This window comes from Thunnus thynnus, chromosome 19, assembly GCF_963924715.1.
Source record: "Thunnus thynnus chromosome 19, fThuThy2.1, whole genome shotgun sequence".
NCBI lineage: Eukaryota > Metazoa > Chordata > Actinopteri > Scombriformes > Scombridae > Thunnus > Thunnus thynnus.
This window is the reverse complement of record NC_089535.1, coordinates 3,425,791-3,451,069: the sequence shown is the minus strand read 5'-3', so window position 1 is coordinate 3,451,069 and position 25,279 is coordinate 3,425,791. Positions and strand designations below refer to the sequence as shown.

Below are 25,279 nucleotides of genomic sequence, written 5' to 3'. Positions count from 1 at the left end.
TGAGAGCTATAGGAATACATGGATCAATAGAGATATGACTCTTTGTCAGCCTGGCCAAAGTGCAGAAAAGGAACCTAGGGCTGTTTTTATTCTCCTCTATTAATGATGAGTAATAGGCAGCTCTGGCATTAGAGAGGGCCTTCCTATATGTTTTAAGACTATCTTGCCAGGCTTGAGGATCGGACACACCAAACTATCTTGCCAGGCTAAGCAAGATTCTTCTAGTTTGGTGGAACATCAAATCCTTGCGAGTTTGGGAGTTATATCATGGAGCTAACCTCTTATGTTTTATTATCTTCCTAAAGGGGCTATGGAGTTGAGTGTTATTAGCAATGAGCCTGCAGCATTATCAAGATAATCAACTTGGGAGGGACTAAAATTAGCATATGAGTCCTCTGTAGTATTGAGACATGGCAGTGAATTCAATACTGATGGAATTGCTTCCTTAGATTTAGCTACAGCACTATCAGATAGACATCTAGTGAAGACATTTTTGTCTAATGGTGTGTAGTCTAGTAATAGGAATTCAAAAGTTATGAAGTAATTGTCTGACAAAATAGGATTTTGTGGAAAAACTATTAAATGTTCAAATTCAATGCCATAAATCAGAACAAAGTCAAGGGTGTGGTTAAGACAGTGGGTGGATTTATTTACACTCTGAGAGAAGCCAATTGAGTCTAATAATGAGATAAACGCAGTGCTATGACTATCATTATCAACGTCCACATGAATATTGAAGTCACCTACTATAATTACTTTATCTGTACTAAGGACTAAGTGTACGGGTCAGGAGGACGGTACACTATAACACATAGAACTGGCTGTTAAGTTTTCCAGGTTGGGTGAGAGATATTAAGAACAAGGCTTTTGAATGAGTTATAATTAAATTTAGGTCTAGGGTTTGTAAATAGGCTTGAGTTGAAAATGGCTGCAACTCCGCCTCCTCGGCCAGTGTCTCAAGGAACATGGGTATTAATATGACTGGGGGCTTCAGATTTACATAGGGAAATGTCCATGTAGGGCTGGGCAATATATAGATATTGTGATATGAGACTAGATATCGTCTTAGACGTTTGATATCATAATGTTATGCAGAAGTGTTGTTTTCTAGTGCTAAAGTCTGCTTTAAAGTCAAGTGATGTAATTTCCTGAATTTTTGTCCATATTGCCCAGCCCTATGTCCATGGTCTCCTTGTGTTTCAGAGCCTGTTTTGCTAAGACATTCACAATGTCATTGCCCTTTATCCCTCTGTGAGCTCGTATCCACATATATGTGATCATAATATGCATATTTTCAAATTTACACAGCGTTTCATACATCTCATTAACTATATCCTGCCTACTGTGAGCTGTAAATGACTGCAGTGACATCAATGCAAAACAAATCTGTACACAGAATAGCCTTTTTCAATTAGTAAGTCATTTATCCACTGTAATCCTGCAACTACCATCATCTCAACTGTGTAAACTGACAAATGATCTGACGTTTTTCTTTCAACAGAAACTTGTAAGGCTGGTATTCTAAGAGCAAAACCTGTAATCCCTGTATTAGGATCCTTTGATCTATCTGTATATACTGGGACTGGTAATGTATAACTGTATTACTTAAGTAGGATTTTTCATGCATTACTTTTACTTGCAATTGGGTATTTACACATTACTGTGTCGGTACATCTGCAGATAAATGGAACTGCATGCTGACTGTTAGCAGGGGTGAAGCCACAGTGGAGCTCAGTATCTGACATTAACTAGAAATCTTTAAAATGTCTGATTTCTGTTTGTACACAGAGAAATGCGCTTGCGCCGCGCGGGAAACGTAAAATTACTCAAACAAAACGTAAACAGATTATTTTCTGGCTTGGTTTGTGTTACTCCCAACACGCTGCGACCAGGAAACTTCTTTTTCGTAGTTTTCACGCCCGAAAAATTCCGTGACCACAAAGCCTGGAAGTGTTTTAGTTTCCTTTTTTTCAGACTGTCTCTCCAACACGATGAACGGAAGACACGTGGACAATCGAATATCAGCCTTATTTCTTAAGTGTCGTTATGAAGCCGGTTTTATCGTGAAGTCATGAACACTGACCTGTTTATCGAGTGAGTCTGATTCTTCCTTTATAACGGGGTTGTTGGTGCGGTGCTCGGGGTTTTCGTTCTCCTCCATTTCGCTCTTATAGGAGTCCAGGAAGGTGAAATAGAGTAGGTCTCCTGTCTAACTGACGGACCGTTCCCCCTCTTCTTCTTTTTCTTCTTCCTGTTTTATTGCGCATTGGAACCAGCGTTGATGCGCATTACTGCCACCCACTAGGCTGTTGGAGTGTGAACTGGAGTCATATATTCCCTTAAACAAACACAAGAAAACATGAATAAATAAGATTAAAAAACAATGTTTCACTAAACAGTAAATTCTGTTGTTCAGTCCAGCTCAGATGTCTGTTCTGATTATTCTTTTTGCTTCGGATTTACTGAGTGACGTGTCTATGATGTCTGGTATCCACATAAATGTGATCATAATATTCATAATTTCAAATCCGCACAGCCCTTTATATATATTATTGATATCCTGCCTACTGTGAGATGTAAATGACAACAATGACCTTTTTAATTTGTAACTCATGTATCCACTATAAAACTGCAATTGCCATCATCTCCACCGACAAATGATATGATGTTCTTCTTTTAACAGAAACTTGTAAGGCTGGTATACTAAAAGAAAAACCTGTGATCCCTGTATTAGGATCCTTGGATCCATCTGTTTATACTCTGCTGCATCCAACACAGCTTTGATGGCTAAGCTCAGTATCTAGCAGTAAATACGTCGAAGAAAATTATTCAGAATATGTTAAAGTATATACAGATGCATCCAAGACATTGGACAATAGAGTAGGGATAGCATTTATCATTCCAGAATTAAATGTAACGTCAAATAAAAGGGTAAGTGAAAACCTAGCAGTATATACAGGGGAGGTTAGCTATTCTACTTGCTGTAAGCTGGAAACAAGTCAAGGTTTTGATAGGTTCTATCTCCAGTAGTGCACTACCAAGTGAGACACAAGAAATAAGGGCAGATACTACTTCTGCATTCAAATAAAACTAGGAGAAATGAGAGAAGGCAATAAGAATATAAAGGAGGAGGACATTATATCAAAAACGGGGTTTTGTCACACTGGTCTGAACAGTACATTCAACATAATGAATAAGCATGCTACAGTAGATGTGAACATTGCGGGCTAAAGGAAACGGTGGAGCATGTACTTTTATACTGTCCTTGACATCAGCAATAGACATAAAATGACACTCCAAATGAGTCACATGAGAATAGGTATTATAGAGTCTTAATACGAGAATTTAATGGAATAATACTCCTGTAGTAACCGTTCTGATTCCCATTACAATTCAGAAGGTGGCGGTAATGCGACTAAAAGCTGTTTACCAGCCGCCAATAAACAACAGAAGAAGAAGCAGAGGAGGAGGCGTCAACAGCAGCAGCAGCTGTTGTGAGATCACGACGACACGGAGGTGATATTTAAACTGGAAAGGCAGTCCGTCAGTCAGAAAGGATACCTGCTGGATTACGCCGACCGGGACCACAACAAGATCGGAATGGAGGAGAATCAGAACCCGGAGGACCGCACCGACAACCCCGTTAAAAAGGAAGAATCAGACTCACCCTCTGCTACCACCGATAAACAGGTCAGTGTTCGTGCCTTTATGATAAAATCAGCTTTATAATAAGACTGAAGACAGGAGGACAAGTCTCGAGGGTCCACGTGTCCTCCGTTCATTGTGTTGTCGGAGAGAAAGTCTGAAAAAAAGAAACTATAACACTTCCAGGCTTTGTGTTCGGGCGTGAAAACTACGAGGAAGGTCTCGTAGGAAGTGTTTCCTGCTTGCAGCGTGTTGCGAGTAATATGCTGGAAAATAATCTGTTTACTTTTTGTTTGAGCAATTTTACATTCCCCGCGTGGCGCATGCGCAGTACACTGTATACAAACAGAAATCAGACATTTTAAATGTCTCTGAAGAGGATTTCTAGTAAATGTCAGATCCTGAGCTTCACTGTGGCTTCAAAGCTGCAAACAGGCGGCATGTAGTCGTTGTTTTTAACATACCTGCAGTGGTGGAAGAAATATTCAGATCCTTTACTTAAGTACCAATACAGCAATGTATTATTACTCAATTACAAGTAAAAGTCCCGTATGAAACAGCCTATAACAGTATATACAGATGGATCCAAGGATAGTAGTTGCAGGATTACAGTGGATAATGAGTTACAAACTAAAAGCTCGCTACAGTCATTTACATCCCACAGTAGGCAGGATACAGTTAACATATATGAAAGGCTGTGCCGATTTGAAAATATGAATACTATGGTAACATTTATGTGGATACCGGTTCACAGAGGGATAAAGGGTAAATGAAACTGTGGACGTGTTAGCAAAACAGGCACTTTTCATTCAGGACATTTCACCCAGTAAATCTGAAGCAAAAGGAATGATCAAAACAAACATCACTGAAGAGTGGCAGCACACCAAACCAAATAAAACACTGCACTTAATAGACAAACATCCGTCAGGATTATGTGAGCACTGTCAAATAGAGGAATCAGTACAACATATAATTTGTCACTGCCAAAAATACTGTCAAGAGCGAGAATCAGAGAGGAAAAGAGGGAAGCTTGGAGTGGAAGAACTGAGTATGAAAAATGTATTTGCGATCGGGTTAAGCAGTCTATTCTATCATTTGACAGAAACTAGACTGAACAAAAGAATTTAGTGTTCAATGAGATATTGTTTTTTATTTTATTTATTCATGTTTTCTTGTGTTTGTTTGTTTAAGGGGATGGATAGCTCCAATTCACACTCAAACAGCATAATAGTTGGCAGTAATGCACCTCAACACTGGTTCCGATGCGTCATAAAACAGGAAAAAGAAGAAGAGGAAGAACAGTCCATCAGTCAAAGAGGAGACCTGCTGGATTTCACTGACCAGGATCACTGCAAGAGTGAAATGGAGGAGAACCAGAACCTGGAGTACTGCACCAACAACCCCATTAAAAGGGAGGAATCAGACTCACCCTCTGCTTCTACCGATAAACAGGTCAGTGTTCATGACTTCATGATAAAACCGGCTTCATAACGATACTAAAGACACGAGGATGAGTCTTGAGGGTCCGCGTGTCACATGTTCATTGTGTTGCTGCAGAGAAAGTCTGAAAAAGCCTGTGCCGAGTTGATACAATGCTGATTAAGCCTATCACCGCCAGATAAATCTCTCTATATTTCACAGTATATGGAACTTTCAAATCTCTTGTCGGGGTTGTTCAGTGAAATATTGTTTTTTTATTTTGTTTATTTAGGTTTTCTTGTGTTTGTTTGTTTAAGGCGATAGACAACTCCAATTCACACTTCAACAGCATAATAGTTGGCAGTAATGCACCTCAGCACTGGTTCCGATGCGTCATAAAACAGGAAAAAGAAGAAGAAGAAGAACAGTCCATCAGTCAAAGAGGAGACCTGCTGGATTTCACTGACCAGGACCACTACAAGAGCGAAATGGAGGAGAACCAGAACCCGGAGCACTGGACCAACAACCCAATTATAAAGGAAGAATCAGACTCAACCTCTGCTACCACGGATGAACAGGTCAGTGTTTATGACTTCATGATAAAACTGGTTTCATAACGAGACTCAAAACACGAGGATGAGTCTCGGGGTCCTAAAAAAGAAAGTTTTAAAATGTTTCAGTGTTTCCTGGTTTTACCTTGTTGCGAACAAAGCTAGAAAAAAATGTTTACTTTTTGTTTGAGGAATTTTCCATTCTTCTGTATGGCACATGCCCAGTACACTGAAATGAAAAGTTCCATTACATTGATGTAAAAATACTAAAAATTGTGTAATCCTGTAAAATGGAATGGAATGTTTAAATTGACATCTTGTGCTGACCATTTGGCCGTGCGGCTCCTCTAGACTTTCCAAATGTTGTCGGACCAAATGGATTAAATTATGATAGTGAAATGAGTCATTTCACAGGAGTTGGGTGACGCTCAAAACAATACATCCAACGTTTTACAGCCACAACAGTAGGTTACGGCCAGTGGTGTACTGGCATATCATCAGAAAAATACGTTTTTGGGCCGGTGGACCGTCAAAACATATCCGTTTTTACCAGCCCTCTCTGTGTGCCGTTTTATTAATTTATTTTTTCTTGTGTTTGTTTGTTTAAGGGGATAGATGACTCCAGTTTACACTTCAACAGCATAATAGTTGGCAGTAACGCACCTCAGTGCTGGTTCCCATGCACCGTAAAACAGGAAAAAGAAGAAGAAGAAGAACAGTCCATCAGTCACAGAGGAGACCTGCTGGATTTCACTGACCAGGACCACTACAACAGCGAAATGGAGGAGAACCAGAACCTGGAGCACTGCACCAACAACCCTATTGAAAGTGAAGTATCAGCCTCACCCTCTGCCACCACAGATAAACAGGTCAGTGTTCATGACTTCATGATAAAACATGCTTCATAACGAGACTAATCTTTAATGAGTCTTGTCTTGTTTGCATCTGTTCATTGTGTTGTTGCAGAGTCTGAAAGTCTGAAAAAGAAAGTCTGAGTTTTTCAAGTGTAAACTTCAACTACAAAAATGTTTCAGTGTTTCCTGGTTTTACCTTGTTGCAATCAAAACTAGAAAAAAATCTGTTTACTTTTTGTTTGAGGAATTTTACGTTCTCCTGTGCGGCGCCTGCACAGCACACTGAAAGTAAAAGCACCATTACATTGATGTAAAATGCTAAAAATCATATAATCTTGTAAAAATCATACTTAATAAAAGTACATAAGTATTAGCAGCAAAATGTAGTTAAAGTATTAAAGTAAAAGTATATATAAAATGTGTGTGTATATGTATGTGTATATATATATTTCGTTGCTGTCTGATGAAAACTGTATCTCCAAAAATCTATTTTTCGGCCAACAAGGGCAAACCCTCAAGTGAATGAAGAACCCCAGTAACACCAAAGTGTTAAAGGAACTGAAGCTTGAGTGCAGGAAATCTGTGCAAGCAGCAATATATCTGAGTGCAAGCACACGCTTTGAGCAATAACAGAGCAAATCTAAGCGCAAGCAGAAGCTATTTGACCGCGAGGGCAGGGCTTGATGGACAATATTACAAAATTTGAACATGAAATCAATAAATCATGCTCTCAAATTGATATACCATGCTCTTGAATAAAGATGGGGGGAAAAAGGCTCCATAACTGCCGTGATCTGCTCCCTGCCTGAGCCCACTCAGCAGGAGGGAAAGGAGTAGCAACCATCCGGTTACTCACCATGGCTCTGCACACCCTCGCCAGCGGACAGGGGAGCCAACCTGTACCTTGTGGTATGGATCCATTCTGCTCTGCCCTCGACTTTCAGGGCTGTCCTAATTGTCAGCAACACCTGGTTAAGACCTTTAAACCAAGGATACAGAAACACCTTTTCCAGAGATGTGATTTGTACAAAATCACCTTCCTGAAAAGGATGAATTGGTTCCTCTGATGGACTGGGGGAGCCTGTCAGCCACCTGTAAGTGAAACTTTCTCAAAATTTCTATTAGTTTTTTCACACATTCAGTCATTAACTCATCCATCCAAAGCAGGGTAGTTTTATGTGGTGTTAGAGGGGGGGCTTGTCCCTGTGGACATTGGTCTCCCCATCAACACCTCCATAAGGATTTAGTCCTGTAGTTGCACGTGATGCACTTCGTATGGAGTACAGCACAATAGGCAGTGCGTCAGGCCATTTCAGATCCGTTGTCATTACAATTTTGGTCAACCTCTCTTTCATAGTTGAGTTCATTCTTACAACTTGACCTGCACTCTGTGGGTGATAAGGAACATGCAACTGCCACTTGAACCCTAAGATATCAGACAGTCCCTGAGTGATTTTTGACACAAAAGCTGGACCTCTCTCACTGTCTATTACCTGTGGCACCCCATAACTGGGCATCAGATCTTTTAGCAGACACTTCACAACTGTTCTTGTGTCTTCTTTCCTTGTTGCAAAACCCTCCACCCACTTTGAGAACCTATCGGTTATGGCTCACAAATATTTGTAGCCTTGACAGTTTGGCACATGTACAAAGTCTATTTGCAAATTTACAAAAGGACCCGATGGGGGTTCCAAATGGTCATGCTTCACTGTGCTGTTCTTCTTTCTGGTCTGTTGGCATGTCATACAACTATCTACAAGTGGTTGTGACACTTGTGTAATGCCTGGCGCAAACCATTGCGAGCGAATAATCATTTATTACCCCTCTTCCGACATGCGCTGGCCCATGTGCAACATGTGCCACCTAGTGGTGTAACGGAACGTAGTTGATCAATGACTCGTACAGATTGCTCCCCACGGTTCGGCACGCATGTGAACCATGGATCAATTGCAAAATTTAATGTCTAATTTAAGACAAAGTAGACAAACTGCTGTAGCTACCAGTCATGGACAGACAGTGTGTCGCTAACAGGGATTTACCAAACCAGTTAAGGGTAAAGCCCCTGCATATTTTTAAGGCAGACAGCACAAGCCTCAAACAATAGACCAGCTCTTTCTTCAACCCCCAGAAATGCTGGCTAGTAATATATAAGTGACAGTCCCAAACTCCTCACTGACCAGACTATCTAAACAACCTGCTGCAAACAGAGAGGATCAGATAGGGAAACCCCCATCTCCTGCATGGTCACCAAACCTGACTACTGACCCAAACCACCTTTGATCCTTCAAGCTATAAGAGCCAGCATGATGAGAAGACCAATTCACACCCCAGTGTGAACTGACCATTGGGATAAACGACCCCCACCATTGGTTATCATAACTCACCTCTAGGAGCCAGTCACACACATTTTCAGGACCAACCCAAAACTGATCCCTGGGCAAACCAGCATAAGGCACAAGACATGCTGCACAAGATGCCATGCTCCAGTGACAAACAGAAGACTCCACATCAAACATGTAGACACACACCCACACTCCCAAATGGACCCCTGCCGTTCACAGTCAGATCAAGGTGAACAGAGGACTGTAAAACCCAAATGTAGTTTCAGAGTTTGTCTAAGAACAATTAATATTGTATGTTAGTATGTGTGTATATTACAAATGTGTTATGTACTTTCGACTTTTATTCCACTGTCTTTAACTATGATGTTTAGTACCATTCTGCTTGTTTCACTCTCAGAATGCTAAAGCTACTATCAAGAATGCAAAATTAAGAATCACGCAATTGCTAAATTGTAAATACTTTGATTAATGGAGTAACCATATTCAGGAGTTGAATCCGCCTCTCCATGAACAGAAGGGGACTGACTCTGCTCCCCCAGAACTCTGCAACCCCTGGGATTGGCCAGGATGCACCTTCTGGGCGGGCAGACCGAAACTTTAAAAGTGTCTTATCTGAGACTGTAGGCTGCTTTTTTTCTGGTTGCTGGCTGGTTTTCCTGGCTGGTTGTTGAGGCCAGCTGCTGGTTTCTTCTTGCTTTCTGCCATGCTAGTGGAAAGCTTGCATTTTGCTAGTCTGAAGATGTGACTCAAAGCAATAGAAGGTGAAACCTCAGAATCTAGAGTCATGAGTTGAGGGTCAAGCCTAGGAGAGCATGAGAGTATAAACCAGGAGCTCTCTTCCACTGGGAACTTTTCAAGTCCGGACCGGCCAGCTCACTCATCATTAGAAGATCCAGACTCCAGCTCCTCACCCCAGCACATCGGACTCCATTCTCCACAAGAAGCCACCCCAGGGAGCAAGCAAGAATTTGTAGAATACTTTCATCAACTTGTTTAAACACTGGTGCTTTCATGATTTGTAATTTCAATTGGCAAATCAGAACTAAATTGTTGTACCGTTGATTTGACGTAATGCTTGTCAGGTAACAACATCTTAACTGTTTATGAGGTATCTCATACGAACTGCACAATAGATAACTCAGATCATTCACTAGCCATAGCCTTGTGTACCAGTTTCCCTTTTCCTTTTGTGAAATGTTGTAGTGTTTAGTACTTGTAGCTGTAGTATTAGTAATAAATGTGTATGTAATTAAATTGGACTTATTTGTGTTTTCTTGTGCTTGTATCTCAGTCACTTAACCTTATAAGACCTATACCCTTGCAAAATCACAATTAAGATTAATAACAATCACAATTCTAATTGACCTCTTGTGTGGCCAACAAGGAGGACTGTTTCCCTATTATTGTGCATACTCTAATGTGAGTTATGTCACTGGACGAATAATTTCATGTTGGAGTTGTGTACAATAATAATTCCCCCATAAAATCAGAAAGCTAGCTTTGTTTGGGTGTGTATCCCCCCACCCCCTCTCCTGCAACTGGAGATCCGCGGCTTGATGGACACTTCTGACATCCAGTGGAGATACTCGTTAAATAGATGACCCAATAAAACATCTTTTCATTTGTCATTTAGATGTCAAAACCTGACAGTAGATAGAGGAGAATGAGTATATTCTATATATAGTAAAAACTCAAAATCATAAAAAGTGGAGATACACGGTTTTCATCAGATGGCAATGATATATTTTTTTTTTTTCTTTTTGACTGTCAGTGGTCTTGTTTTATTTTACTGAACTGGGAAAAACTAAAAGTGCTCACACAAAGGTCAGGAAAGGTCTAGATATCCTGACATAGTCTGTGGTTGGGGTCAAGCTTAAAAAAACTGTGGATACTACATTTCTCATAATGCAACTGTATTTATGGTTTTAGACCACTCGCTCCATTATGTCATCTCACTAACTCTCTCTCTCTTTCTCTGTATGTTTGTCTGTTGTCACAGAAAAAAAAAGCAAGAAAGCGACTCAGAAATCACCACTGTCAGCAGTGCGATAAAGCCTTCACGACGTCAACAAATTTAAAGATTCATCAGAGAGTTCACACAGGAGAGAAACTTTACAGCTGTGAGCAATGTGGGAAAGCTTTTACTACAGACAGTAATCTAAAAAGGCACCAACACATTCACACTGGAGAGAAGCCATACAGCTGTGACCAATGCGGGAAAACTTTCACTAGGGACCGTAATCTAAAAACTCACCAACGCATTCACACTGGAGAGAAGCCATACAGCTGTGAGCATTGTGGGAAAACTTTCACTAGAGACCGTAATCTAAAAACCCACCAAAGCATTCATACTGGAGAGAAGCTGTACTGGTGTGAGCAGTGTGAGAAAGCTTTTACTGATAAGAGTACTCTAAAAAGGCACCAACGCATTCACACTGGAGAGAAGCCTTACAGCTGTGAGCAATGTGGGAAAACTTTCACTACAGATGGTACTCTAAAAAGGCACCAACGCATTCACACTGGAGAGAAGCCGTACTGGTGTGAGCAATGTGGGAAAGCTTTCACTGATAACGGCAATCTAAAAAGCCACCAACGCATTCACACTGGAGAGAAGCCCTACAGGTGTGAGCAATGTGGGAAAGCTTTTACTTTTGATAGTAATCTAAAAGATCACATACGCATTCACACTGGAGAGAAGCCATACAGGTGTGAGCAATGTGGGAAAACTTTCACTCGGAGCAGTTCTTTAAAAATCCACCAACGCATTCACTCTGCACCGTGTTGAACATGTTTTAGAGGCAGGTTAGCAGTGTCTCCCTGTCTCCTCTCCATGCCTGTAATAACAGTCTTGATCTATCCTGAGTTTCTGTACAAAATGAGGACTGCCAACTGTAACTTTAGAATCTGCATGTAAAACATTAGAGGCCCACGTGACTAAATTTTAAGCCCAGTGACTGGCTGTTTCTTGCAGAAATGCACCTTCATCGTCAGTCGTAGATCACTTCCACTCTGAAAGCTTTATCTTTAGCTCTATCGGGTGATGCCAGAAAATATGACAATAGTGAAAAATGCCCATTTCAATTTCTTAGAATCCAAAGTGACGTCTTCAATATCTTGATTTGTCTGATTGACAGTAAAAAATAACAAAATTATTCAGTGTCTTGTGACACAGAAAAGCTTAAAAAAAGTCCCAGAAATAGTTGAATTGATGAATTCAAGTTTTTCATAGTTCCAAGTGACAGATCAAACATCTTTTTTGGAAGTCTATGAGACTTGATTTATTTACTCAGTAAAAACCTTCCTAATGAGTTCATTGTCTCAACTGCTAGTTTCAAGTCTTCTTCAATACAGCATGATGTTCATTTTGTAAATTATGCTCCCATTGAATATAAATTTGAAGATAAAGCAAGGTATGCTTTAGGGTGTGGCTATGTTGTGTTTGACAAGTCGCTACCATGGCAACAATGATGGTTAGGTAGCGTAACCAATGGTGGGGTAATGTAACCAACGTATAGGCGTAGCCTTAGCCGTCGCTATTTCAGTGTGTTTTCAGTTCATGAAAGTTAATTGTAACATTCTGGTGGCCTAAAAGTCTTTTTCAGCTCAGTTTAGTTGCACTAAAAGACCCTCTAAGGAGTTGGGTGTCCTGTTTTTCTGGTAAGTACATTTTGTTGTAATGGTTTTAAGCCTATTTTTTGCAAGCAAAAATTAGCATTAGCATCAGCATTATTGCAGTTAACGATAGACTGTAAATGCACCGTGCTTACCAAGCTAGCAGCTAGCGTTAGGGTCAGCTCCACCCTTTTGTCCAAATATGATCACTTCTTATTCTGGCTCCAAAAATCCAAGATGACAGTCGGCAGTCAAAGTGGGTTTGTCCATTATTTTTGTGACAGTCTATGGTCACCGAACAGTTGTAACTCAATCTCATTAAAAAGTAAAAGGCTCCACCTGGTGGCGTAACCACATACTACAGCAAATCTACAAACATTTTCTGACAGTTACATTGCACGTCCCTCGTCTTTTGTATTATCAGTTAATATTAATCTGCTAAATTATTAATGGCAATTAACTGATAATCGTACTTTATATCATCTATTTTTTCTGCACTATTAGGTCCAAATTTACAATATGGCCAAGCTTATGTGAATTTTTTTAATAATCTAAACATGGGTGTTGGGTGGATATGTTTTAATGCCAGGCACCACAGTTGAATAGAGACAAAATAAAACTTGTTCTTATTAATAAGGACCCCACATATAATATATTTCTCTATTATAACCTCTACTGTATCATGGAATTATGCAAATTAGGCAAACTCATGAAATAAGTCAGCACCGATATAGCAATTTGAGATGTGTTTTCTTCCCTTAATCTTATGTGTATAATAATCAGTTAATTAATAATAAAAATATATGTAATGTAAAGTTATGTGGCTGGCCGATTATTTGGAAGAGTAAAAACTGAGACAAGCTTTGCAAAAAAGAAAAAGTATCAGTTTCATTTCAGAGATTGAAAATGGCATTGAAATGACAAAAGAAAACTGGCAATAGAAAAGCTGTTCAAAAGCATCTTCTTCTCTTAAAGCACTACCGGGTATTTAAACGAGTATTTAAACTTAATGGTTGCATTAGAGAACATGGTTATTCATTTAGCAGGCGTCAAGTAATGTAACCTGTAACATGTTTTACAAATTGCAGACAGGAAATATTACTTTGCTGCAGCTTAAATAATTTCATATTTACCATAAGCTGTGTTTTCCATTTGATTTGTACACTGTCATGCATAGTTACATACAAGTGCCCTGAACTAATGTCCCGCTTACATTACTTATGTAGCAGTATGATTAATTTTATTGTAGGGTGATTTTTTTTCCCCCTATATCTTGCTAAAAATCAACTGTAAATCCACATTTTAAAGCTGATACTTAAAAAAATTGTCTTCCTGGGGGGTCATGTCCCCTTACCCCCCAGGGGGTTTCACATCTTTGTCACCTTTTTCACCCCTGATGAGTTTGCATCCCTGCAGATATTTCACAGCTTTTTCTTTTGGCTTGTTTTAAGTTTATTCAGTTGAAGCTTTACATGAGTTTGTATTTCACTGTTCTGCATTTCAAATCATTAAAATCGTATCATTGTCAAAACATGAATGTGTAGTGTGTTTTAAAGTTTTTCCACTTAAAGGTTCTATTTGTAACAATCAGAAATGCCCTCTCATTAGTGACACCGGTGGCTGTTAAGTGAGCTGCAGTCAACATCATGTTGCTCTTACACGTCTTATAATTACATAAAAGATCTGTATCACTGTTTTGCACTGTGTTTCAGCAAAAAAATCTCTCACCCCCAGTCAATCAGAACTGTGACATCTCATGTAGGCAAAATTATGGAAAAAAATATTAATGAAAGGTTGAAGTGGATTTAGGAAGGGAAGACGCACCATAGATCCTGCTCTGTCATTAGAACACGAAATAAGGAAAGCTCATGTTAACAAAGAATGTAGTGACTGTATTCTGCCATGTTTAAAAGGCATATGACATAATGTGTAAAAAAAGGATTAATTGTCAAGTTGCAACAAATGAGAATAAGAGGAAAGATGTATGGATGGATTAAAAGTTTTTTAACTGATAGGATGATCTGAGTAGAAGTAGGAAAAGATTTTAGTGGGAATTATTTAGCAGAAAATGGAACCAATATTGTTTTCAATTATGATAAATGAAATATTTAGCAATGTAGATAGGACTATTGGGGTCTTACTATTTGCAGATGATTTTTTTTTTTGCGGAAAAGGGTATGAAATATAGAGTTCATAGTTAAGAGGTTACAAAGCAATAGGGAAAGTAGAGGCATTGTCACTGGAATGGGGTTTTAGATTTTCAGTTGTGAAGAAAAAAGTTGGTTTTTTTTAACGAAAAAGAAAATAGATACTCAAATCAGTCTGAAACTAAATGAAGAAAACTTAGAGTGGATTGTTTCAAGTGTTGGGGGATTTAGTTTGATAAGAAGCTCACTTGGAAAACATACTGAAAGAATAGTAGGAAAATGTAAAAAGATTCTGAAAGAGGTTGGACACAATTCAGTACCAAGTTTTGAGACTGTACTGTGGGGCCATAAAGACTACTCCAGTACCAGCTTTACAGGTGGAAATGGATGAAATGCCTTTGGAAATAAGGACACAGGTAGCATTAATATACTGGGCAAATTTAAGGGGTCATAGACCCCAGTGTGTTATTTTCTATTGTCCCACCATGGATTCTGGAAGAAGTAAGAGTTGATTTAAAAAAGAAGGAAAATGGAAAAAATACAAAAATGAAGTCAGATTTCAAAAACACCAGATAAGATGTCAATATCCTTTGTGCAAGCATGTACAAGGGAGTCTTCTTGCTGATGGTGAACGCAACAATGAAGTGATTGATGATGGAAGGTTGACACAGAGAAGTGGGCACCCTTACTTGACGTTTCGTTGATGAGCCCACGACACCTCTGGAGGGCTCAATAGTGAATTCTGGCACACCAGGAACTGGGATGTGACATCCTGGCCTGTTACGTCAGGGCATAGCAGGGGTCTTACCTGTTCAAAGCCACTGGCTGCTTCTCTCTGCTGCCTGCAACACAGCTTTGATGGCTAAGCACAGGCTCTAGCAGTAAATACGTCAAAGAAAATTATTCAAAATATGTTAAAGTATATACAGATGCATCCAAAACATTGGAGTAGGGATATCATTTAATATTCCAGAATTGAATGTAATGTCAAATAAAAGGGTTAGTGAAAATCTAGCAGTATATACAGGGGAACTGTTAGCTATTCTACTCGCTCTAAGCTGGAAACCATTCAAGGTTTTGCTTCCAGTAGTGCACTAACAAATATTAAATACATGCAGTCATATAAAAGGCAAGACATAGTACTTGACATAGCTCAAACAATAGTCAGAATTAAGAAGGCTGGAATAGAAATTAAATTGGATTCCTGCACACATTGGTGTGGATGGAAATGACCTAGCAGAAAAGTATGTAAAAAAGAGAAATAAGCATATTAGTGACATACAGCAAAGCTGAGGTTAAAAGTATAGAGTGGAGTGGGATAGAGAGAAAAATAAGGGCAGATACTACGACAGCATTCAAAGACAACTAGGAGAAATGAGAGGAAGCAATATGAATATAAAGGAGGAGAACATTATATCAAGGATGAGGTTTTGTCACAACAGTCTGAACAGTACATTAAACATAATAAATAAGCATGGGTGGATGCGAACATTGCAGACTACAGGAACAGTGGAACATGTAATTTCATACTGTCCTAGACATCAGACAGAGACACCTAAAATTACACTCCAGAGGGATCACATGAGGTGTTATAGACATGTTGCAGAGGAGTTCAGGTGATGTAAGCTACAGGGCTATTTACAGATTTTTAGAAAACACAAGTCTTAATAGGAGAATTTAATGGAATAGTAAGCCTATAGTTCCCACTCCACTTCAGAAGGTGGCGGTAAAAGCTGTTTGCCAACCGCCAATAAACAACAGGAGAAGAAGCAGCAGCGGTGGTTGCTGTGAGATCGTGAGAACACGGAGGTGATATTTAAACCTGAGCAGAAAGGTAGTTCGTCATCCAGAAAGGAGACCTGCTGGATTACACAGACCAGGAACACTAAACACTGAACAAGAGCGGGATGGAGGAGAACCAGGACCCGGAGCACCGCACCGACAACCCCGTTAAAAGGGAAGAATCAGACTCACCCTGTGCTACCACAGATGAACAGGTCAGCGTTCATGACTTCGTGACAAAACCGGCTTCATAACGACACTAAAGACACGAGGACGAGTCTCGAGGGTCCACGTGTCCTCCGTTCATTGTGTTGTTGGTTTTGTGGTCACGGAGTTCTTCAGGCGTAAAAACTAAAAAAAAAAGGTCTCAGTGTTTCCTGATTGCAGCGTGTTGCGAGTAATACAAACAAAGCTAGAAAATAATTTGTTTACTTTTTGTTTGAGCAAATTTACATTCCCCGCGCGGCGCATGCGCAGAAATCATACATTTGAAACGTTTTTCTGAGGAGGCTTTCTGGTTAATGATTTATGGTTGATGAGCTTCACTGTAACTTCACCGCTGCTAATAGGCGGGATGTAGTTATTGTTTTTAAAACACTTGAAGAACCAATAAGAACCAATGCAGCAATGTATTATTACTCAATTATAAGTAAAAGTCCTGGATGAAACATCCTATTTGAGTAAAAGTACATTAGCAGTCCCAGTATGTACAGATGGATCCAAGGATCATAGTACAGTACTGGGATCACATGTTTTGCTTTTAGTATACCAGCCTTACAAGTTTCTGTTAAAAGAAAAACATCAGATCATTTGTCAGTTTACACAGTTGAGATAATGGCAGTTGCAGGATTACAGTGGATAGATGAGTTACAAACTAAAAAGGTTATTGTCTGCACAGATTTGTGTTCTGCATAAATGTCGCTGCAGTCATTTACACCTCACAGTAGGTGGGATATAGTTAATACGGTCCAAGGTTCAGGGTTAATTTCTTGTCATTTGCATGCTTACACATGAAACGAAATTTGTACTCAGGTTCAGCAGCGTACAATACAATAAGTCTAAAAATAATCTATAATAATTAGTCCTATACTAAGAATAAATAACAATAATAGAATAAATAGCAATAATAAGCATATCTAAATACTGTAGTGCAGGATTTGAGAAACTGAGCAGTGTGTTAAGACAACATGGTAGCATGACAGATAGCAGCTCTGTGCAGATTTGAAAATATGAATATTACAATCACATTTATGTGGATACCAGCTCACAGAGAGATAAAGGGCAATAAAACTGTATTAGAAAAATGGGCACTGAAACACTAAGAGATCATGGATGTTTCACTTAGTAAATCTGAAACAAAAGAAATAATCAAAAGAAAAATCATTGAAGAGTGGCAGCACACTTGGAATACAACAAAGACAGCATGACACCTTTATGCAGTGCAGCCAGAAGTGGGCACAGTGAGGTTAGTTAAAAGGAGCAACAAAGAGGAGAACATCTCAAGAAGGCTGAGGGTAGGACACACCAAACTAAATAAAACACTGCACTTAATAGGCAAACATCCGTCAGGATTATGTGAGCACTGTTAAATAGAGGACTCAGTACAACATTTAATTTGTCACTGCCAAAAATACTGTCAAGAGCGAGAATCAGAGAGGGAAGCTTGGAGTGGAAGATCTGAGTATGAAAAATGTATTTCCGATTGGGTTAGGCAGTCTATTATTTGAAAGAAACTGGACTGAAGAAAAGAATTCAGTGTTCAGTGAAACATGTTTTTTTTTCTCTCTAAATCATATTTATTTTTCTTGTGTTTTTAAGGGGATAGATAACTTTGGTTCACACCACAACAATGTAGGTGGCAGTAATGCACCTCAGTGCTCATTGCCACCTGCCATAAAACAGGAAAAAGAAGAAGAGGAAGAACAATCCATCAGTCAGAGAGGAGACCTGCTGGATTTCACCATCCAGGACCACTACAAGAGTGAAATGGAGGAGAACCAGAACCTGGAGCACTGCATCGATAACTCTGTTAAAATGGAAGAATCAGGCTCACCTTGTGCTACCACCGATAAACAGGTCAGTGTTCATGACTTCATGAGAAAACCAGCTTCATAACGAGACTAAAGACACAGGGGCGAGTCTCGAGGGTCCATATATAATCCGTTCATTCTGGAATGATGATGGAAACCAGCATCCAGCAGCCAGCCCAGGAAACCAGCCAATGACCAGCAAAAAGCAGCAGCCTAAAGCTGCCTAGAGTCTCAGATAAGACATGATTTTGAAGTTTCAGTCTGCCCGCCCAGAAAGTGCATCCTGACCAGGGGTTGTAGAATTCTGGGGGTCAGAGTCAGTCCCCTCCTGTCCACGGACAGGCAGGTACAGTTCCTGAATGCGGTTACTCCATTAATCAAAGTATTTACAATTTAGCAATTGCATGATTCCTAAATTTGCATTTTTGATAGTAACTTCACTGAAAGTGAAACAAGCAGAACGGTACTAAACATAATGTCAGTGTTATCATGGTGTAATTATGTTAGTGGTACATTTCTTGGTTTAAAGGCAGTGGAATAAAAGTCTAACTTAAGTACATAATAACACATATTGTAATATACACACATAATAACATACAGTATTAATTGTTCTTAGACAAAATTTAAAACTACATTTGTAATTCCATGGTATTTACAGTCCTCTGTTCTTCTTGATCTGCAGCAGGTTGTTTAGATGGTCTGGTCAGTGAGGAGTTTGGGACTCTCACTTATATATTATTGGCCAGCATTCCTGGGGGGTTGAAGAAAGAGCTGGTCTGTTGTTTGATGCTTGTGCTGTCTGCCTTCGAAACGTGCAGGGACTTTACCGCACACCTCTCTCTCTTTCTCTGTGTGTTTGTCTGTTGTCATAGAAACAAACAGTGTGCTGCATGCCTGTGTCAGACCAGCCGATTCAGAACAAATCAAGTGTTGTAGCGCACCACTGCAGAGTTGAGTGGAGGTGCATGGGTCTAGTTATTTGTGCTCTAGAACGTAACCACCATGAAACAATCAGAAAATAACATTTTATTGATCTGATTCACCAGCTTTCTCACTGCTCCCTCTCTTCATTCACTCACTAGCTCACTCAACCACAGCTATTTTCTCCCTTGCTCGCTCGTGCTCTCAGCTCTCTGTCTTTTTTTTCCTCATCTTTTTAAAAACGAGTCGGGAAACAGGCAGCAAGGTCTAACTTCACTTTAAACATTATCAGATGAAGAGAAATGTCCTCCTCTCGTTCTAGTAACATCGTTGTACTCAGACAATCACAGCTGAGTTTACTCTCCCTGCCAGAGGGGGGAGACAAAAGTCCTGCACTCCAGCTTTAAGTACCAATACAGCAATGTATAGATACTGCATTACAAGTAAAAGTCCTGCATGAAACATCCTATTTGAGTAAATGTACAATAACAGTCCAAGTATTTTTAAAGAGGAAAAGAGGGAAGCTTGGAGTGGAAGAACTGAGTCTGAAAAATGTAAGCCTATTTGCAATCAGGTTAGGCAGTCTATTCTATTATTTGAAGAAACTGGGCTGAATAAAAGAATTTACTGTTCAATGAAATATTGTTTTTTTTATTTTATATAGTTATTTTTTCTTGTGTTCATTTGTTTAAGGGGATGGATAGTTCCAGTTCACACTCCAACAGCATAATAGTTGGCAGTAATACACATCAATGCTTGTTCCAGTGCACCATAAAACAAGAAAAAGAAGAAGAAGAAGAACAGCCCATCAGTCAGAGAGGAGACCTGCTGGATTTTACCGACCAAGACCACTACAAGAGTGAAATGGAGGAGAACGAGAACCTGGAGCACCACACCAACAACCCCATTAAAAGGGAAAATTTAGGCTCACCCTCTGCTACCACCGATAAACAGGTCAGTGTTCATGACTTCATGATAAAACTACTTTCATAACAAGACTTATGACACTAGCATAAGTCTTGAGGTCCGCGTGCTCATTGTGTTGTTGTAGAGAAAGTCTACAAATAGGAAACTAAAACACTTCCAGTTTTTCAGCTATAAAAAACACCAAAATATTTTAGTGTTTCCTGGTTTCACCTTGGTATGAACAAAGCTAGAAAATAATCTGTTTACTTTTTGTTTGAGTCATTTTCCATACTCCTGCATGGCGTATGTACAGCACACTGAAGGTACAAGCACCAATTAAAGCTGCAAGCAGCGTTGAACGGGCCCTCGCGCCTCCGTGCACATCAGGCCGCGAAGCAATTGAAGGGCTTCTGTCACGGGCATGTAGATGTCTTCAGACCCAACTGTTTTCAGACAGTGCAAGAAGGAGATAAACATCACTTCCTTTGTCCACTATTTTGCCTACTGCTGGGGCTGCTTTGCTGAAATTTCATTGGGGGCGCTATTCAGCCAGTTTGCATCACTGATGGAATATTGTCATGTAGACGTGTTCAGGCCGGGAGAAGTTTGGTGCAGACTGGAGCATTTACAATAAAGTTATAGCAACTTCCTCTGTCATAGCGAAACATCAAATCTCAACAGTGTGAGAATTTTCTACAGGGTGAGACATGTCTGTCTTGCTCACACCTGTGTCATCAAAATTATGCAAGTTTTGGGCCCATACAGTTACACCACTAGTTCACACTTCTTTTACTTTAAGCTTATTACTCAATATATGGCTCAGCTTAAAAACGAACTGAAGAAACTGTCAGAAGCAAGCAGCCAGACCTCCTGCACACTCATTCACTAATCTCACATCAACAAGTGACTGAACAACCACTCAATTAAAAACTGGATCAATTCCACGTGAATGAGTGAGTCCAGACATCTCACTGTAACTTCAACAAGCAAACTGCCCACAACACATATTTTATTTTTATATATATATATATCTGCTGCATTCTTGTTAAGGGGATAAATTCACACAACAGCCACAGAGAGACATTTAACCATCAGATGAAATTAGCGACCAAAGAGAGAGAGAAGCTGTATCTGACTCACGTTATCTGATGTCTTCTTCTTTCTATCATGGAGATGAAGTATTCATGTCATAACATCCATTTGTGGCTGTTGGTCATCTTGTTTGTTAGTTAAAAGAACTGTATGGCTGCTGCTTAACCAGTCTGATATCATTAGCAACAATGACAAACAAGCTAACTCTCCTGGTTGTTTCTCCGGTTGCTTCTCTCTCCAGCCGCTCCCTGGCGGTGTCCTGCTGCTGCTGCGCTGCACAGTCCAGATAATTTCTCCCATCAGCTTAACAACAGTCCTTAACAGTCCTTCCATGGATGTATAAAGAGTCCTTCAGGCTGCTAAAACAAGCCAGCTGTTTCATTGGCTAACAGAAGGAGTCTACTGCTGCTACTCTGCCTTACAGTGGAGAGAATTGAAGATGAATTCTGGAAACTATCATTGGACCAACTCGATGTCAATATTGCATTCTGGTTGTTGATTGGTTAGGGAGGCCGTCCTTCCTTGGAGCATCACTTTACGTGTCTCTTCCAAAGAAGAGAGAAAAAATATGTTGTAAATAATACTGAGATTTGGTAATGGTTTATTTCAACCAAATATTCTTTTTTATATTTTGATCTCCCTCTTGCCTCTCAAAAAATAGAGGAGGATCAACCTCCTTGGCCTCCATGGACCAACCTCCACACACACTAATTAGCACCTTAATCATCTTAAAATGTCTTGTTTTGTCCGATCAACAGTCCAAAACCCAAAAGAATTAGATTTATTAGTATAGTATATAAAAGTAGTACATAAAAACTCAGATAATTTTTTTTACTGACTTCTTTGTAAACAACTTATGTATTTATTTTGTGACGTTTTAACAAAAAAATATATCACTCCTTAACCTCAGGCCATATTTCAAGAATGTATGACACTATTCAACACAACAATCCCTCAACACTGGCCAAAACAAAAGATGGTTGGGAATAAGACCTTGATGTGACTGTCCCTGACACCATGTGTGATCTCATTATTGATTGCATTTACTCCACCTTTTGCAGCAAGTTACGCATTGTCTCTACTTCACTCCAGAAAAATTGGCAAAAATGTCCTCAGGTTCTAACTAGATCTTATATCAATCTCTCTGCAGTTATCTGATTATCTTGTATTTCTTTTTTTTGTTTTGTTTTATTTATTTGACTGTCAATGCATTTATTCTATTTTACTGAACAGGGAAAAACTAAAAGTGTTCACACAGAGGTCAGGAGAGGTCTAGATATTCTGACTTAGTCTGTGGTCAGGATCCTATATTTCCCATAATGCAACTGTATTTATGGTTTTAGATCACTTGCCCCACCATGTCATCTCATTCTCTCTCTCTTTCTCTGTATGTTTGTCTGTCATAGAAACAAACAGGAAGTAAGGGACTGAAACATCACCGCTGTCAGCACTGTGACAAAGCCTTCACAACATCAAGAAATTTAAAGATTCATCAGAGAGTTCACACAGGAGAGGAACTTCACAGCTGTGAACAATGTGGGAAAGCTTTCACTACTGAATATAATCTAAAAAGGCACGAACGCAGTCACACTGGAGAGAAGCCATACAGTTGTGAGCTATGTGGAAAAACTTTCACTACAGCCAGTATACTAAAAACTCACCAACGCGTTCACACTGGAGAGAGGTCGTACAGCTGTGAGCAGTGTGAGAAAACTTTCACTACAGCCAGTATACTAAAAAGCCACCAACGCATTCATACTGGAGAGTTTTACTGGTGTGAGCAGTGCGGGAAAACTTTCACTACAGGCTGTAGTCAAAAAAGGCATCAACGCATTCACACTGGAGAGAGGCCATACTGGTGTGAGCGATGTGGGAAATCTTTTACTGATAAGAGTACTCTAAAAAGGCACCGACGTATTCATACTGGAGTGAAGCCGTACAGCTGTGAACAATGTGGGAAAACTTTCACTACAGCCAGTATACTAAAAAGCCACAAACGCATTCACACTGGAGAGAAGTCGTACAGCTGTGAGCAATGTGGGAAAACTTTCTTTACACACAGTAATCTAAAAAGGCACCGACGCAGTCACACTGGAGAGAAGCCGTACTGCTGTGAGCAATGTGGTAAAACTTTCACTACAGCCAGTATACTAAAAACTCACCAACATATTCACACTGAAGAGAAGTCGTACAGCTGTGAGCAATGTGAGAAAACTTTCACTACTGCCAATATGCTAAAAAGCCACCAACGCATTCATAATGGAGAGTTGTACTGGTGTGAACAGTGTGGGAAAACTTTCACTACAGACTGTAATCAAAAAAGGCATCAACGCATTCACACTGGAGAGAAGCCGTACTGGTGTGAGCAATGTGGGAAAACTTTTACTCAAAATAGTAGTTTAAAAAGGCACCAACGCATTCACACTGGAGAGAAGCTTTACAGCTGTGAGCAATGTGGGAAAACTTTTACTTTCTGTGGTAATCTAAAAGACCACATACGCATTCATGCTGGAGAGAAGTCGAACAGCTGTGAGCAGTGTGGGAAAAAATTCACCAGAGACTGTAATCTAAAAAGGCACCAACGCAGTCACACTGGAGAGAAGCCGTACTGGTGTGAACAATGTGGGAAAACTTTTACTGATAATGGTAATCTAAAAAGCCACCAACGCATTCACACTGGAGAGAAGCCGTACAGCTGTGACCAATGTGGGAAAGCTTTTACTTTCTATGGTAATCTAAAAGACCACATACGCATTCACACTGGAGAGAAGCCGTACTGGTGTAAGCAATGTGGTCAAACTTTCTCTAGAGACACTACTCTAAAAAGACACCAACGCACTCACACTGGAGAGAAGCCGTACAGCTGTGAGCAGTGTGGAAAAACCTTCACTCAGGGCAATTCCTTAAAAAAACACCAACGCATTCACTCAGCAGCATCGTGTTGAACATGTTTTAGAGGCAGGTTAGTGGTGTCTCCTTGTCTCCTCTCCATGCCTTTAATAACAGTGTTGATCTATCCTGAGCTAATAGCATGTACGCTATAAGCGGCCCATGTGACCAAATTTTAAGCTCAGTGATTAGTCGTAGTACACTTCTATCCTGAAAGTTTTTAAATTTTTCACCTTGAGATCCAAGTTGTGGAACTGCTCAAAGTGAGTCATATAACATTGTTAATGGGGAATAATTATAATACAGTAAAATTAAAGGGAGGAAAAAATAAAGTAGGCTAGTATAATGCTGCACATACTCATACTGTACATATACATGCATACACACTAGGGATGCCACGGTGAGGACATTTTCCAGCCGACTAATAAACTCGTGACAACACTGGTGTTACAGTTACACTGGACATTTTACAAAATAAGATATTTGTCAAAGACACTCTTCCGTAGAGCGCTTACTTTGATCTTTAACATTAGATTTTTAAATTAGATCTCCCCCTTATTTAACAGTTAGCGATGGCGGGCTTCAGGCTGCTGTCAGCGGTCGACTGCCACTTAGAACCAGAACCAGAGCAACTCGCCTGCCATCCGGAGAGAGACACACTGAGAGCAGGCTGAGCAGGCAGAGAGCGGGAGAGTTGCTTCTGAAAACAAGCACCGAGTCGGGGAGGAATAAGAGCAGCTGCTTGCTAACAGCTAGCGTTACGTTTGTTTACAGCAGTCAGCAGACACTGTCAGTTTATAATTCTAGGGTCCATAATCCATCTGAGTATTGATAACATGCTTGATACTTTACAAATTGGAGTTTTTTTATTTGATGAACGTGGGCGCTGATACGCAAAAATGAAATAAATTAGTTTGTTTTATACAAAAAAGTGAAATTATGGTATGGGCGGTGGGCAAGTAATGTAATTGGTGTCTTTTCCTACACTGTGTTACACCGGTGTAATCGACCACCACGGCAAGCCTAATACACACATATATATACATATAATGCTGATAAAACAATCTCAATATGGGATCACAATAAAAG

General features: G+C 39.8%; 2 protein-coding genes across 8 annotated transcripts in view; one reads left to right on the top strand and one right to left on the bottom strand.

The window, feature by feature from the left end:
• The window catches only part of LOC137170971 (zinc finger protein 345-like), an 11,431-nt gene extending 7,258 nt beyond the window's left edge, over positions 1 to 4,173 (bottom strand). The window contains exons 1-2 of one of the 2 annotated variants that reach the window (XM_067574666.1): positions 3,668 to 4,173; positions 2,084 to 2,338 (exon numbers count right to left, since the gene is read on the bottom strand). In XM_067574666.1, the coding sequence (XP_067430767.1) occupies positions 2,084 to 2,161 (78 nt within the window). In that variant the 5' untranslated portion in view covers positions 2,162 to 2,338; positions 3,668 to 4,173. The remainder of the gene's footprint in view (positions 1 to 2,083; positions 2,339 to 3,667) is intronic. The other variant, XM_067574665.1, reaches the window with a different exon arrangement.
• Positions 2,345 to 25,279, top strand: LOC137170970 (zinc finger protein 420-like). 6 transcript variants are annotated; one of them, XM_067574662.1, is made up of 5 exons: positions 2,345 to 3,690; positions 4,837 to 5,097; positions 5,382 to 5,642; positions 6,224 to 6,484; positions 10,811 to 13,960. In XM_067574662.1, exons 1-5 carry the CDS (start codon positions 3,601 to 3,603, stop codon positions 11,594 to 11,596), a joined length of 1,659 nt encoding a protein of 552 aa, XP_067430763.1. In that variant the 5' UTR covers positions 2,345 to 3,600; the 3' UTR covers positions 11,597 to 13,960. The 6 variants fall into 6 exon arrangements, with proteins under 6 accessions (XP_067430763.1, XP_067430765.1, XP_067430760.1 ...); XM_067574664.1 differs by lacking the exon at positions 2,345 to 3,690 and having other exon boundaries at positions 4,978 to 5,097; positions 5,357 to 5,642; XM_067574659.1 differs by lacking the exons at positions 2,345 to 3,690; positions 4,837 to 5,097; positions 5,382 to 5,642; positions 6,224 to 6,484 and adding exons at positions 18,171 to 18,428; positions 20,069 to 20,257; positions 22,708 to 25,279 and having other exon boundaries at positions 11,599 to 16,567.